Source organism: Mustela lutreola, chromosome 12 (genome assembly GCF_030435805.1).
Source record: "Mustela lutreola isolate mMusLut2 chromosome 12, mMusLut2.pri, whole genome shotgun sequence".
In the NCBI taxonomy this organism is placed as follows: domain Eukaryota; kingdom Metazoa; phylum Chordata; class Mammalia; order Carnivora; family Mustelidae; genus Mustela; species Mustela lutreola.
In genome coordinates, this window is record NC_081301.1 from 37,167,305 (window position 1) to 37,182,819 (window position 15,515).

General features: G+C 45.4%; 2 protein-coding genes across 7 annotated transcripts in view; one reads left to right on the forward strand and one right to left on the reverse strand.

Annotated features, from left to right (window-relative positions):
* KIF24 (kinesin family member 24) overlaps positions 1-12,091 on the forward strand; it is a 91,885-nt gene extending 79,794 nt beyond the window's left edge. For 2 of the 4 annotated variants that reach the window (XM_059141935.1, XM_059141939.1), the window contains exon 13: positions 298-2,012. In XM_059141935.1, coding sequence (XP_058997918.1) covers positions 298-438 — 141 coding nt within the window. In that variant the 3' untranslated portion in view covers positions 439-2,012. Of the gene's footprint in view, positions 1-297; positions 2,013-11,519 lie in introns of those variants that run through there. The other 2 variants (XM_059141937.1, XM_059141938.1) reach the window with 2 other exon arrangements.
* The window catches only part of UBAP1 (ubiquitin associated protein 1), a 65,969-nt gene continuing 52,468 nt past the window's right edge, over positions 2,015-15,515 (reverse strand). For all 3 annotated transcript variants that reach the window (XM_059141945.1, XM_059141947.1, XM_059141946.1), the window contains 4 exons: positions 12,757-13,692; positions 4,455-4,637; positions 3,684-3,785; positions 2,015-3,114 (listed from right to left, as the gene is read on the reverse strand). In XM_059141945.1, the coding sequence (XP_058997928.1) occupies positions 2,974-3,114; positions 3,684-3,785; positions 4,455-4,637; positions 12,757-13,692 (1,362 nt within the window). In that variant the 3' untranslated portion in view covers positions 2,015-2,973. The remainder of the gene's footprint in view (positions 3,115-3,683; positions 3,786-4,454; positions 4,638-12,756; positions 13,693-15,515) is intronic.

Genomic DNA, 15,515 nt, shown 5'->3' on the forward strand with positions numbered 1-15,515 from the left:
AGTGCAGGGGTGCATGGCTAGCTCAGTCAGTGAAGTGTGCATCTTAGAGTTGATCTTAGGGGTTGATCTTAGGGGTTCGAGTACCACACTGGGTTTAGAGATTACTTTAAAAAAAAGTCTCAAATGCAGAGAAATGAGCCTCACCCTGTGTCACTGGTAGTGTACTGCAGGCTTTCTAGCTGAAGAACGGGCCTAAGGGTTCTGAAAACTCCCTGCAAGAAAAGGGACTAGAAAAGCAGATCCTGACAGAAGGCCAACAAATCCAAAAGCTCATTTGTCCTTTGTTTCCTTCCTCAGGATTTTGAAGATTTTGTGACCCAGCTGGATGAAATCCTGGCTCTGAAATCCCAGTGCATCCAGGGTCTGAGGAGCCAGCTTCAGCTATACCGGGCCTGCCACAGGCCAGCCACAGCCCCTGAGAGGACAGTGGTGGCTTAGAACAAGACCCGGTATGAGGTGATGGGACCAGCTCAGGAGGCTGTGCTGAATTTTTAGAGGCTGGAGGGGCCTCTGCCAGGTCCTCCTTACAAATCCTAGAACCCACTCCCTGGTCCTACCCATGTTAGCCTCTCCCCAGCCACCCATGGCCTTGACTAAGCCCAAGCCTATGTCCCTCAGTTCCAAGCACAGGAGCATTTGTAGGGAAGGGCAGAGCAGCCTGAAAAACTTAGTATGCCCTCCTATTCCTGTGGTATTAGAAGAGTATTTATCTTACTGACCCCGTGTCTGTGGAGATAAGGTTCTAGAACAATTACTATCTTTCTAAATTTGAGGACCAGAGGATGGGGTGGGCCAGTGCTAACCTAGAAGCTGGGGAAGAAAACATGATGAATTTCAGGAGCTCTGTTAGCTGAATGCTGTTCTTCAAGACTTGACCAAAAACTAAAACACTCCTCATTAGCCCTTGGAGAGTGGTGGGACAGGCCTCATGTCCCCAGTTACCCTCCCTTCCAGCAATTCAGAGACAGAAGAGAGTGCCCACATCACTGCATTACTCTTTTTAACAACACTCATGCTCCTGTAGCAGTTCCTGGCTCCTGACTCTTCACCTGCCATGCCCTCTCATGGCAAAGTTAAAGAAGTGGAGGATCTCTTTGCCTTACCTTTATCCAGCATCACCCTGGCTGTCCACTCTCTCCCAACGGCCTGTGTTCAGTAGTATCTTGGCACTGAAAGCTCTAGTCAACAGCCTGAGACCCTGAGGCAGAAATTTTTTTTACACACACCTCAAGACAAATACAAAGTGGTCTGTCACTTCCTAGGGCCACCTTGGGTCAGTATGATGCAGGTGTCACGGTCTTGGCTCTGATGTCCCCTGTAATGTGCAGAAACTTAAATTTCTTACAGGGAAAGGATACCTTTTTAAGGTTTAAAAGGAGGGCCTAATTAAAAGGGTAGGAGAAGGTCTTGACGGGCTTTCTGACTGCAGCCCTGTCATCCTTTGCCTGATCTGAACACTAGAGGGCGGCCTTTTTCCAGCTTCGTGGCCCAAAGGGTCTGCTGTCTTAATGATCATGTGATCCTTAAAAGAATTAGAGACCCGCTCCCAGCCAAAAGCACTAGAGTACTGTGGGATGACAGTTAAGTATAAGGACAAGAAACTTAAGGGAGCAGTCTAGTTCCCTCAGCTACAGCAGCACCACCGAGAGCTGGTCAGTCTGAATCCAGTCCTGCCTGCAGCACAAAAATGCCTGACACCTCTCACAGGAAAAGGTACTTCCCCTCTTCTGAGTGCCGTGAAAGCCCAGGCTGTCTCACCTCCACAGTCTTGTAGGAAGGCATGTCCTTGGTTCCAGAGACTGAGCTTAGGTCAGATTTATAAAGCTAGGGCCGACTACATGGCCAGCTCCTGGGTCCCACAGGCCTATAGTGGGAGACAGTACTAAAAAGACAGAAAATGGTTAGTGCCTGTTTGTTTCATCCCAGGCAAATCCAAGCAGGAATCCCTTTCTCACCCACCCCAACCCCTCAATAAAACAGCACTTGGCAATAAAGGAATTATCACAGCAGGACATACCTTTTAGATTTTTATTAGTAGTTCTCTGAAGAATCAAAATAGTTAGCAAATTACTTTAGATTCATCAAGACTGTATATCCTTTGTATTTAGATCTTTAATGATGTACAACAGAATATAAAACGAAAGAGACTGATTTCTATGACTAGGTGTTACTCATTGTGTCATCCTAGAGCAGGGGGCTGGAGGGAGAGGCTGTTCTCCAAGGAGAACCGAGGTGGAGTTAGTGCTGGGCTACTATACTGCAGCCTGTTTCTCCCCTACTCAGTGTGCTGGGAAGGGGCCAATGATTTCTTAAACTGACTTTCCTAGAGTAGGAGGCTCTAAAATCCTGGGTAGCAAAGGACGGTGGTCCAAACCAAGCCAAAAGAAACAGGCTGGGATAGGGAAGCATGGTAACTGCCTGGCAGATGAGGCCAACTCCACATCCCATGGGGAAAGGGCATTCTTTGCACCTCAGAGACATTACAGAACCAGTGTTAACACTAAGAGACTTTGTTAAAGGAAGTGGGCGGGGAAAAAAAACCCTGGAAGAACCTTTTCAATTGCACTCAACTTGGATTAGAGTTCAGTCCACCAGTGCAGCAGAGGGAAGCATCTAGCCCTAAAGCAGCACTGAGTCTGGCCCTCCCACCCCTTCTCCCTGACTCCTTTTGGCAGCTGGGCCAGGTTTCGGCTGAGGACGTACAGACCCCTGGAGGGCCGAGGTGGGAAGGACACTTCTCAAAATACAAATACATTTAATATAGAAGGAGCCAGGGCCACGCTGGAGGCATTCACATGCCCGAGTCTTTCCTACTTTCTCCCCAGCTCAGAGACTGGCAAGCACAGTCTCCACTCCTGACCTTCCACCCCCAAAAGAAAACCAGAAGTGTGCCCCTCCTCCTTCTCCACACATGGGCTCCCCAGTGCCTCCCGCAGGGGTGGTTCCATGGCAGGGCCTAGGCAGCATCTAGTCTCAGCTGGCTCCTGCCCGAGCCATGAGGTCTTCCAGAGCATTGTCCTGGTCATTGTTGTGTAGTAGCAGAACCTCCTTAATGTCTTTCAGTTCAAAGCCCATTTCCTTAAATTTGCTCATTAACTGGAGAAACTCCATCATCTAAGGGACAGAAGAGAATAAATATTGAAGAAAGGGGTTAGGCCGCAGAGTAGAGGAATGTGCATGCAGGGGGCTGCCTGGGGAAGTCTGCATCTTTTGCCAGAGGCTTATGAGTCCCTCTGAGGTCCCCTAGCAAGCTGAGGGCGGCTGTGGAGGAAGCCAGGGGAGAATGCTTGATGCTACAACCCAGTTCCAAATCCTGCTGACTCATGGGTCCCACTAACCAAAATCCACACTCACACCAAGGCAGGATACTGAAACCAGAAACAGCTGCTCTCCAGGGAACAGGATAGGCAAAGCGACTAGCAGTGTCCCCAATCATCCAAAAGTCTAGCTTTTTTGCCCAGGTCTTCCCTTTCCCTTCCCAGGGACTCCAGTCATCTTCAACCCAATGCTTCATTAATCCTAACTACCCAAACTAGCAAAATGCCTATCTGGACACTTTAGAGAGAATGCATTCTGACTACCTCTGCCTGCAGTCACTGGCAGGGAGGGGGCGGTTCTTGGCCAGAGGATGCTACTTTGTCCATCCTTTGCAGAGGGTTCCCACGAAGCACAAAGGGTCCTACCTTTTCCTCTGAACACTGGTGCATTTCCAGAGCCTCTTCCACTAAAAGAGGGTCGAAGCCCTTCTCACAAAGCTGTCCATGTGCGAAGAGATAGTCGAGAATCTTAAGAAAAGAAAAAGAGGTGAGCACCTACTACCACTCTTGACGGTGCTTCACTAGAGTCTTACACAGCCAGCAATGTGAGATCTGCTCCCCACCTGGCTAAGTCTTGATTCTGTACCGTGAACTGCATCCAACATAGCAGGACTTTAGTGACTATTTGCTGAACAGGTAGGCACACCATTCTAAACCTGAGTAATTTTTCAAAGGAGTTCCTGTCACAGCTGATTCACATCTCCATGTCAATTCCATAGCCTGGACAGGATATTCTAACAGCCCAAGTCAGAAAATGGCCCCAAGGTTTAGGACTCCAGTACCCTATTTGGGAACACCCCGGGGCAGCTTTGACAGGATAAACATTTGAAGGAGGCGTCTCTATATCAAGCCTAATGTGCCCTCTCAGGAGGGGCAGAAAAGGGCAGAGAACAGTCCCAATGGCTCCAATGCTCCCAGGGCTTTCCTCCAGCCTAGGTGCCAGAGCAGCCCTCTAAGTAGAAGGACTGCTACTGAGGCTGCTGTCCCCTGCAGCAAAATGCCCTGAGTCCTGCAACTCACCAGAAAGGATGCTGGGGCTGTAAGTGTGATTGGGCTCTATGATAAAAGCAGGACACTGGTCTAGGACCTCTCTCCAGCATGACCCCCTGTCCCACCCCGAGCCAACCAATCACTCACCTGCTCAATATTCTCTCCTTTCTTCTTCATGGCTCTCAGGACACACTCATATGAGTAGCCCATGTTGACCACTGTCTCCACACACTGCCGCTCACTGGGGGACAGTGTCTGCAGTTCAGAATAGGCCTGGGGACAGCTGGGAGTGTTGGGCACTTGTGACACTGAGAAATTAGGAGGTGTGACCTGGTGGTGGAGAAACAAGATGATCAGGCAGGAAGAAAGAAGACTGAGGCCCCAGAAGCCATGTCACTTGAAACAGCCCAGTCCAGGGGCTTGCCATTTCTGACACTAATCAAACTCCCAAACAATCCACTTGCAAGAAGGAGCTAGGCTGCTGGCCAGACATCCTGAAGAGGGATAAGGGAGCAAACAGGCAAGGGAAAGAAAAGCTGGGCAGACACCTACAATTGTGTCTGTCCGCTGCCCTCATCCCAGCTTACAGAATGAGAAAATACCGCAAAAGCCACATGCCCTTCTGTGTTTAAATCCCCTGGGCTTGAACTGGAGAAGTTCTGAGGCTGGCCATGGGACTGATACAAGATGGCTGCTATGATTTCTCTCCAATGCTCCATTACCCCTTTCTCAGGCTGTTGTATGTCGAGTCCTAAAAGAATCATTTACATCAGACACCCCTAACTTTGGGGCTGACTCTCCCAACAATGTCTTTATTCTTGCTTCTGTCCCTGGGCTGGGCAGAGATAGAGGGTACATGGCCAGTTCAGGAGCTCAGGGCTTCGAGGACACTCCACCTCTTCCCCACACCATGAGCTGCAAAGGTTCAGTGCCCTGCCACAGCTGCCTTCCTACAAAGCCAAGACTGAAGGACTATTAGCCAGCCACACCAGGCTGGGCCTTCAGGGACAGGATGGGATTCTAGTACCCTGCCTCTACTGCCCTGCATGCAGCCTGCTCCCAGCCAGGGGACCCTATAAACCTCCATCTGATTGGTGGGGAGTCCCATGATTAACTCCTCCCACAACTTCTGGTAAGGATTCAGACAGAGGGCCTGAAGGCCACTCACCCTCAGGCCAAAGGACTGAACCAACAGGGAAAAGGTCACAGTTGTTTTACGGTTTGGCCCAGCTCCTGAAAACCAGGAAAGTATTTCAACAGAATTTTACCTCCTTTGAGGGGAGAGGGGAGGAAGCACGGAAACCCTGGTCTTAGACATTCAAAATTACATAGCTATAACCAGATACTTTCCTCAAAGTCAGCTGGGAAAAATCAAGACTACAGGCCTTTAAAGACCATTGTTTCCTCTTACCCATCTCACCCCCAATACCTCTGGCAGCCCAGTCACAGGGCTCAGGCATTAAATTCTAGGAGTCACAAGAGGAGACAAAGACTCTGGCCATTTCTGCAAGTCCCAAAATAATCTCTCTTCTTGCAGGTCCCCAGATAATCACTCTTCAAGGACAGGGTCTACTTGGGCTTGAGAATACAAACAGCCAAACAGGGTTTGTTTATATTGCTGACACACAATATGTTAATGTGAGCTCCCAGAGGTTAGTTACCATATCACCTGTATTTCTGAATTCCCAGGGCCTGGCTTTAGGCTTGGCATTTACAGGGTCCTACTCATCAGCTACAGAATAAACAGAGATCTATTAGCATTTCAAAGGGGGAATTTCACTTAACACAGCAAAGTGACCCTGATTCTTCCTCCCCAAAGCCCACTGAAATGATAATAAGACAAAACTATTAATATTTAAGGTCGAAAAGGGGCACCTGGGTGGCTCGGTTGGTTAAGTGTTTGTCTTTGACTCAGGTCATGATCCCAAGATCCTAGAACTGAGCCCCACATTGGTCTCCGTGCTCAGTTGGAGATCCTCCTTCTCCCTCTACTTCTCTGCCTGTTCATGCTCTCGCTCTCTCACTATCTCTCTCTCAAATAAAATCTTTAAGGTCAAAGAAAGAGGGAACAACAGTGGAAAATATATTTCAATGAAATTTTAGAATACAGAATACAAATGAAGCCACAATAACTAAGCAGAACCAATTAAGTTATAAGGAAGTGGGAGAAAGGGGAGTCAGTCCACCAGCTCCTCTCAACTCCTGAGAGGGGTTCAGCATTTGGAAGCACCAGGCACTGTTGGGATAAAGCAAGGGCACAAAGTGAGTGATAGAGAAATAAAACCCTCCAGCAAAACCTTCCCCAGCTGACCCTCATCCTTTTCAAGAAGCAGCCTGCTAGTCTCTAGGGACTAAAATAAGGACACCAGGCACCGCATATGAGGGAGTATAAGCACCAAATGGGGGATTTAAGTAAAGGTCTACACACCAGCCTTCCCCAACCTTCCATAACCCTCAAGCAGAGTTCTCAGATGCAACTATAAACCCCCAATACATTCGTGCATTAACATTTTGCAGAGTTCCCCAAAGCCTAGTAACCTTCAACCTACACTAAAGCTTAATGATTGGCAAGCACCTCCAAAACATACATTCCCTCCACTGTTAATTCTTTTAAGTGCCTCACTCTTAAATGTGACTACAAAGCCTGAGACACCAAACCAAAAGAGGGAACAGACAAAGAACTCGGAAATTTAAAATATGATAAAGTAAAATTTTATTTAAAAGGCTGTGAGATTAGGAATGTTTAAGGTGGTGCAGCCACTCTGGAAAACAGTATGGCGCTTCCTCAACTTGAAAACAGAGCCGCCCTACAACCAAGCAACTGCACTACTGGGTATTCACACCAAAGATACAAATGTAGTAATCTGAAGGGACACATGCATCCCAATGTTTATAGCAATGTCCACAACAGCCAAACTATGGAAAGAGCCCAGATGTCCAGCAACGGATGAATGTGGTGTGTGTGTGTATATACACACGTACATACACAATGGAATATTATGCGGCCATCAAAAAAAAACCACCCTAAAATCGTGCCATTTGCAATGAGGTAGACGGAACTAGAGGGTATTATGCTAAGTGAAATAAGTCAATCAGAGAAAGACAATCATCATATTTCACTGATAGGACAAATTTGAGAAACAAGGCAAATGATCATAGGGGAATGGAGGGAAAATGAAACAAAAGGAAACCAGAGAGGGAGACAAACCGTAAGAGATTCTTTTTTTTTTTTTTTTTTTAAAGATTTTATTTATTTATTTGACAGAGAGAGATGACAAGCAGGCAGAGAGGCAGGCAGAGAAAGAGGAGGAAGCAGGTTCCCTGCTGAGCAGAGAGCCTGATTTGGGGCTCGATCCCAGGACCCTGGGATCATGACCTGAGCCGAACACAGTGGCTTAACCCACTGAGCCACCCAGGCGTCCCGAGAGACTCTTAATCTTAGGGAACAGAAGGTTGCTGGAGTGGAGGAGGGTGGGAGGGATGAGGGTGGCTGGGAGATGGACACTGGGGAGGGTATGTACTGTGGTGAGTGCTAGAAACTGTGAAAGACTATGATGAATCACAGATCTGTACCCCTGAAACATTATATGTTTAAAAAAAAAAAAAAAAAAAAGGCTGTAAGATCAGGAAAAAAAAAAAAAAGAAAGAAAGAAAGTTATACGATAGTCAAAAGAAATATCCAGAAGGTAAAATATAAAGACAAAGACAAAGAGGGGGCACCTAGCGGGCTTACTCAGTAGAGCATGTGATCTTGGGGTCAAGAGTTCAAGCACCAACATCCAGTTACAGGAATTTCAAAAAAGAAAAAACAGAAAATATTAATTAAAAACATCTCAGAGCTGAGCCTTAGTTTGAAAGGATCCAGGAGGGCCTAACACAATGAACATGGCATGGCACACCATGAATAAAATTAAGATCCCAAAAGCTATGGTTGGGGGGAAGAAGGTGGAAGAACACAGAAAAGCAGAGGAATACCAGAAATCAGTAGAGCTTATACTTGAATAAAAAAGTTTAGAGGCACCTGGGTAGCACACCTGGTTAAGTGACCCACTCTTGGTTTCGACTCAGGTCCTAATTTTGGGCCATGAGACTGAGTCCCCGAGTCAAGCTCTGCGCTTAGCATGGACTCTACTTGAGAATCTCTCCCTTTCCCTCTACCCCTCCACCTCCTCTGCTCACTCTAAAATAAAGTTTTAAAAAAAATTTCTTAAAGATTTCATTTATTTATTTGACAGAAAGAGACACAGCAAGAAAGGGAACACGAGCAGGGGTAGTGGGAGAGGGAGAAGCAGGCTTCCCGCAGAGCAGGGAGCCAAATGTGGGGCTCAATCCCAGGACCCCGGGATCATGAACTGAGTTGAAGGCAGGTGCTTAACCCTCCACTCCAGGCGTACAGACACTTTTAGATATTCAAGGACTCAAAACTGACAGGTTAACCAGTATGTCTGGATGTGTCTGGGAAAATTACTAGGTCTTTGATGGCTCTCTTGGAGCATCTGGATAAAACCAGCAACAAGTTCAAAGAAACTATGTAGGAGTGCCTGAGCCTGGCTGGCTCAGCTGGTAGGGTGTGCAGCTCTTGATCTCTGGTTGAGTTTGAACCTCACATTAGGTGCAGAGATTACTTAAAAATCTTAAAAATTAAAATTAAAAAAAGGAAAGAAAGAAAAACTGCAAATCTTTTAAATGGAGTAGTTTATGAGAAAAAGGTGCAAAAAAAATCACAATATAGTATTCAAACTTGGCAGTAAGTACTTACCTGATATATCATAATGTGAAGAGCAACATTAATTTACCCAAAATTTGTGATCTAATTATGAAGGAGGCTATGGGAAGGAACTATAACAGGAAGTATGAAACTATATAAACTACATAAAACTATATAAACTTCCAACTATAACAGGAAATATAAAACCATCTAAAACTGATAAATATAGAAAAAGCAATACAAGCACTTTATTTAGAAATACAGAGATAAATCCCAGCAGAAATAAAGAATTACTAGACTACAGGAACCAAAACTGGAGTTGGGGACAGAAGAGGCAGGGAGCCACTGTTTTTCAATATAAACCTTTTAAATCTGACTGGATTGGGCACCTGGCTGGCTCAGTTGCAAAAGCATGCAACTCTTGATCTTGGGGTCCACACTGGGTGCAGAGATTACTTAAATAAATTATTAAAAATAAATGAGTCTGGATGGCTCAGTTGCCTAAACATCTGATTCTTGGTTTCAGCTTAGGTCATGATCTGAGGGTCATGAGATGGAGCCCTGTGTTGGGGTCCAGGCTCTGCACTAAGTGATGAATCTTCTCAAGATTCTTTCCTGTCCCACTTTCCCCACCCCCACCCTGCTCCTCTCCCTGCTCATGTTCTCTGTCTCAAATAAATAAAATCTTGACAAAAAATAAGAACAGGGGCGCCTGGGTGGCTCGTGGGTTAAAGCCTCTGCCTTCCACTCAGGTCATGATTCCAGGGTGCTGGGATCGAGTCCCGAATCAGGCTCTCTGCTTGGTGGGGAGCCTGCTTCTCTGATTCTCTCTGCCTGCCTCTCTGCCTACTTGTGATCTCTGTCTGTCAAATAAATAAAATCTTTAAAAAAATAAATAAAAATAAAATATAAAAAAAGAATCTAGAGATAAATGACTTCGAAGTATGAAAGCAATGGCAACAGAAAATAAACAGATTGAACACCTAAAAGCTAAGAGTCTGTATGTCAAAAATTATTTTAAATATACTTTCAAACCAAACTAGCACTACTGTAATGCTTATCGGCCAAAATTAGTAAATTCATAACTTGTAAGTGTAAGGGAAGAGCAGAAATATTTTGCTAAAGCAACTGGGGAAAAGTAAGGAATATATCCATATCTGGAGAAAAAGAACCCAATGGCAGACTAAGCCTAACCAATGAGCAAAGCAAGGTCCACAAAAGGCTGACATGCAGTGGGGAAAGACAAGCTAAGGCTTAGGTCAGGCAGTTCTGTGCTGGTCTCAGAAGAAGGCCACATTACAAGAGTCCTCTCTACATGATCCTATGGACTTCTCAACGTCTAAGTTTAGTTTATATAAACAGTAAAACGTGAAATCAGAATCTAAAAAGTAAGACCCAAACACTGGGTCTAAAACAGCCAACAAGAACCAAACTTCCCTCAGAGGTCCTACATAAAGGGTGTATTACACAGCCCAGTTGACCACCACTCTACTCCCCCCATCCTCAAGTCACTAACTATCCTGAAGAGAAGTGCTTTGTTCACTGGGAAAGGTTCTCACTGTGGGCCTCAAAGACTCACTGAGATAGAGGACCAGGAGAAACCAGGCTTTGCTTCTTGCAGATAAGGGCCATGACTTCCTTAGAAAAACACCAGACAGTCAGCTTGGCTTGTCTGCCCCTTGAAGGCAGAAAGTCCCTAAACCAGCAAGAAGCAGACCTCCCCCCAACCCTGAAATGGACTGGCCCAAAAGAAACTCCACAATGAGGTGGGTCAAAGAGTGACAGGTGTTCTCGTTTGAGAACAACCTCTGCCATTAGTTCAAGAGCTTTGGTCTCTAAATGGTTACTGTAATTTTAAAGGGGAATCTGAGGCTGAGGATCCCTTATATTCCCCAGAGTGCTTTTAATTTCTCTAAAGCATACAATGAGTCATGAAGAGTATCCTACTGACCAGAAGGTATGAGGATGAAGCCCATTCCTAGGAGGTAACACCAGAGTGTTCTGCACTATCAAGTTTATTTGAGCCAAGGTTCACAGAAGTCTCTAAACAGCAGTGAGCTCTATGACAGTGGAAGCACTCACACACAGAGACAATCATTTACCATGAAATGCTATTGCTGGGACTTTGCACTTACTTTAAAGCAGGCCAAGGCTCATCTTTCTACCGGCTTATTACAGTCTCTGACAGATAGCCCACCAATGTGATCAGGCTCCTCTCTCTGGCTCTAAACAGTCTCTTAATATGCTGTCATTTTTAAAAAATCTGAACTGGGGGCACCTGGGTGGCTCAGCTGGCTCAGTCATATCTCGGGGTCCTGAGATTGAGTCACACATCAAGCTACACGCTCAGCGGAGGAGAGTCTGCTTGTCCCTATCCCCCTCTCTCTGTGCTTTCTTTCTCTCTCAAATAAATAAAAATATTTAAATAAACAAATAAATAAACTTTAAAAATCTGTGTGCTGGTATTGCAAAAAGTTCTTACACTTCTGTGATTTCTATTTTAGATGGAATAATGTATCGTTTTGTGCTGCTGAAACTACACCAAGAATTAAGCCGGACAAATAAAGGAACCTTGCTGCGCCTGCAACTTTTTTGTGCAACAAAATCAGATATTCTTCAGGGTCATAACAAGTTGCAACTTTTGTATCAATCCATCTTTCAACACTAATTCGAATTCCAACCTCCCCTTCTCCCTCTATTTGTAGAAAACTGCACAATTCTTAGTAGTGAGCAAAAAAGAAACTGCAGGATTAAAATCCGTAGGTTTAGGGCACCTGGTGGCTCAGTGGGTTAGGCCTCTGCCTTCGGTTCGGATCATGATCTCAGGGTCCTGGGATCAAGCCCCATATCGGGCTCCCTGACCAGCAGGGAGTCTGCTTTCCCCCTCTCTCTGTCTGCCTCTCTGCCTAATTGTAATCCCTCCCTCTGCCAAATAAATATATATTTTTTAAAAATCTGTAGATTTAAGGGGCACCTGGGTGGCTCAGTGGGTTAAGCCGCTGCCTTCGGCTCAGGTCATGATCCCAGGGTCCTGGGATCGAGTCCCGCATCGGGCTCTCTGCTCAGCAGGGAGCCTGCTTCCTTCTCTCTCTCTCTCTCTGCCTGCCTCTCTGTCTACTGTGAAATAAATAAATAAATAAAATCTTTAAAAAAAATAAAATAAAAATCTGTAGATTTAAAAAGTGACATATTTCTACCTTTTGCTTGGACTTCTGATACAAATTTATCTCCCACTTACTAAGGCACCACATGGTCTGAAGAAACACAGGTAAATCACGGTAAACACATTGTAAATCATGAAGAACCAACCTTCAGGGCACAATGAGATGGAGAGAGGAAAGCAGGAAGAAGATATTATGAGGACTACCAAGCAATCTTCAAAAAATTAATAAAGCAGGAAAAAGTAAAAAGTTACAAAGAAAGCAAGCCTTTAAAAAAAGAGGTAAAGAGAAAAGAACAAAGTGATTAGGCAGAAAAACATCATTCATGCATGACATACATTATCTTTTTGAAGGAAAAACCAGAAAGATGCAGGTAGGAACAAGCAAACATAACCCAGGCTAGGCGCAAAGCTAACACTTCTTTGTCCTCAGACACATAACCAGAACAATATACATAAGCAAGGTCAATACAGCCATGCCCCATCTTGCCCTACACCTTGAAAAGAACGTGAGGCAGCAACTGCTACACAGAATTTAGAAATCTTTAGAGCTCTAACTCAAGGGGATTTAAAAGGCTTACCGTGGGACCTGTATTTGGAGGTGACGATTCTTCTGTGCACACAGACAAGACAGAAAGGGAAGGCATCTGGGAGATCAGATCTGAGGGAGTCAGGGTTGGCACCTCTGTGCCACTGTCCAAGTTCAAAGCTGAAAGCCCAAGAGTATGATGCCCATTGAGCTCACTGGCACTGCTTTGGGTGGAAGGCTTTAGGGAATTCCGGAAGGTGCCATTGCGGAGGCAGGATGTGCTATGGAAAGTGCTCGCCAGCTTGGCTGTCTTCTGACTGCTGTCATCACAGTCAAGTTTGGGGAAGGACAGTGATTTGATATTGCTTACTGCAGGAATGGGGGGGAGGGACACTTTAGAAGACAGAGACATCTTTTCACAGTTGCCTAACTGTGGTAAGGTTATAAAGCCATTGGGTTTGTGAAGAGGCTTGATATCCAAGGTTGCCCGCTCCAGGGATGCCAGGACCTCCTCATCCTGTAACACAGACCCAGAGCCGCCTCTGGGCAAGTTATTGTCTAATAACTGAGCCATAATGGGTCCAGTGGTTCCTACCAGAATGTTTCTCAGCTCTTCCTTCTCATCAATAGTTTTTAACTCCAGATTATCAAATGGGTCTTCTTCACACTCAAAGTCAGCAGGATTGAAATCTGCCTTTGTGTGGGGTGGGCTGAGAACTTTCTGTTTCGTGGCACTGCTGCTGACCCGAGTCGGGGTAAGGATGCTATTGTGCTGTAAGCTGGCAAGGATGGGGTTAATCGGAGGTGGCATTGTGGCTGTACTGTGAGTCTTGGAGAAGCTCATTTTGCTGTCACCCTCTGGGCCACTCTTAGAATTCACTTTAGCTTCTACTTCCTCAGCCTTGCGCTCTGCTTCCCTCTGGGCTTCTTGGATTTTCTTAATATCTTCAGCCCACTCAATAGTCTTCTTTTCCAAGGAGAAGTCATACTGTAAAGATATAACAAAGAAAGAACGTGTGAACCCAGGTGGCTGCTCCTCCCCAACTCAATTCCTCCAATGAATTCTTTCTCACACGAGCACAACAGAACCTGGCAAAGCAGCATTTAAGGTGTATGAGATGATCTCCAGTCAGGAAGACTAAGGCTTCCTAAGCGCCTTATGTAGTTTAATCAAACTACGCTCCCAGATTACTTCTAGAAATGAAGTAGAGAGAACTCTCATCACTTCTAATTCTACATTACCAGGCCAAAGGTACCCTGCCAACTACTTCCTTTGCTTCTCTTCCCTCAGGCCATTTCCCTTTCTAGAATTCTTCACTGGTGGCTAGGCAGATCTCCGCAACCACCTCTGAAGCTTTGCTGATGGCCTTGTTCCTTCCTTTGAACTCTTTCATAACGTCTGTCTTTATCAGGTGATGCCAAGCACAAGTGATCACAGATAGATTTAATCTTTAATTTTTCTTCTAAACACTTCTCCCAACAATCACAAGCCTCTTGCAGGCAACTACTGGGCTTCAGAGCCTCTTCAGGGTCTCCATTATCAAGCACAATGCCCTAGATAGAGCCTATGCTCCACAGTAACAATAGCCCCTAACATTTAAGAAGCACTTAGGAGGAACCAAGCAAGACTCTAAGCACTTTTTATGTATTAACTCTCTGGATCTTTTCAACAGCCCTTTACAGTAAGTACTATTACCCTCAGTTTACAAGAGTCATGCCCGAGGTCATAATACTGGTATATGGTAGAACCTGATATAACCCAGGCAGTATGACTGCAGACAGATTCTATGTTCTTAAACCACCATCTATTAAATTATAATGAACAGACTGTACCCTAAACACAGGAAAACTGATTATTAAGATATCGAGACATATTTAAATTAGGATTTTACAGTGCAAATCGCATAAGGTTTCACTTTATGGTTGGTTCTTTAACAGTACCGTCAAGTATATCTCAACTTACAAAAATTTCACTTGGGGTAAAAAAACACACCTATTACAAAAAACAAAATTCAGGGGCGCCTGGGTGGCTCAGTGCATTAAAGCCTCTGCCTCCAGCTCAGGTCATGGTCTCAGGGTCCTGGGATCAGGCCCCATGTCGGACTCCCTGCTCAGCGGGGAGCCTGCTTCCCTCTCTCTGCCTGTCTCTCTGACTACTTGTGATCTCTGTCAAAATAAATAAATAAATTTTTTTAAAAATTTCACCTCAGAAAAAACAAAACTTTTGGTGTTCACTCTAAAGTCTCAGAACTAAACAATATCCAGGTGCACATTCAAGGCTGAAGAGACAAGACAGAGGGATGGATAGGAAACAGGCCTACATGCCCAGACAAGAGTTTCAGAGTACAAGAAACTCTGGTCATCCCCAAGCCTTTCAGCTTCAAACAACACAAGAGAAGCCCGGAAAGGCACACATCAAGAAGTTTATTTATCTGGGACGTCTGGGTGGCTCAGTTGTTGGGCGCCTGTCAGGTTGCAATCCCAGAGTCCTGGGGGCTCCTTGCTTGACGGGAGCCTGCTTCTCCCTCTACCAGCCACTCCCCCACTTGTGCTCACTTTTTCTCACAAATAAATAAATAAAATCTTTAAAAAGAAAAGCCGGGGCAGGGGGTATTTATTCCTGTGAGATGCCTGCTGGCTCAGCCTGTGAAGCATTCGACTCTTGATCTCAGGGTTGTGAGCTTAGGACCCACGATGAGCATGGAGCTTACTTAAAAAAAAAAAAAAAAAAAAAAAAAAAAACCAACCTTTAAAAGAGAAGTTCTTCATGTATACCCCTGAGCCAGCTGCTGGGCCCCAGAAAGGCACCTG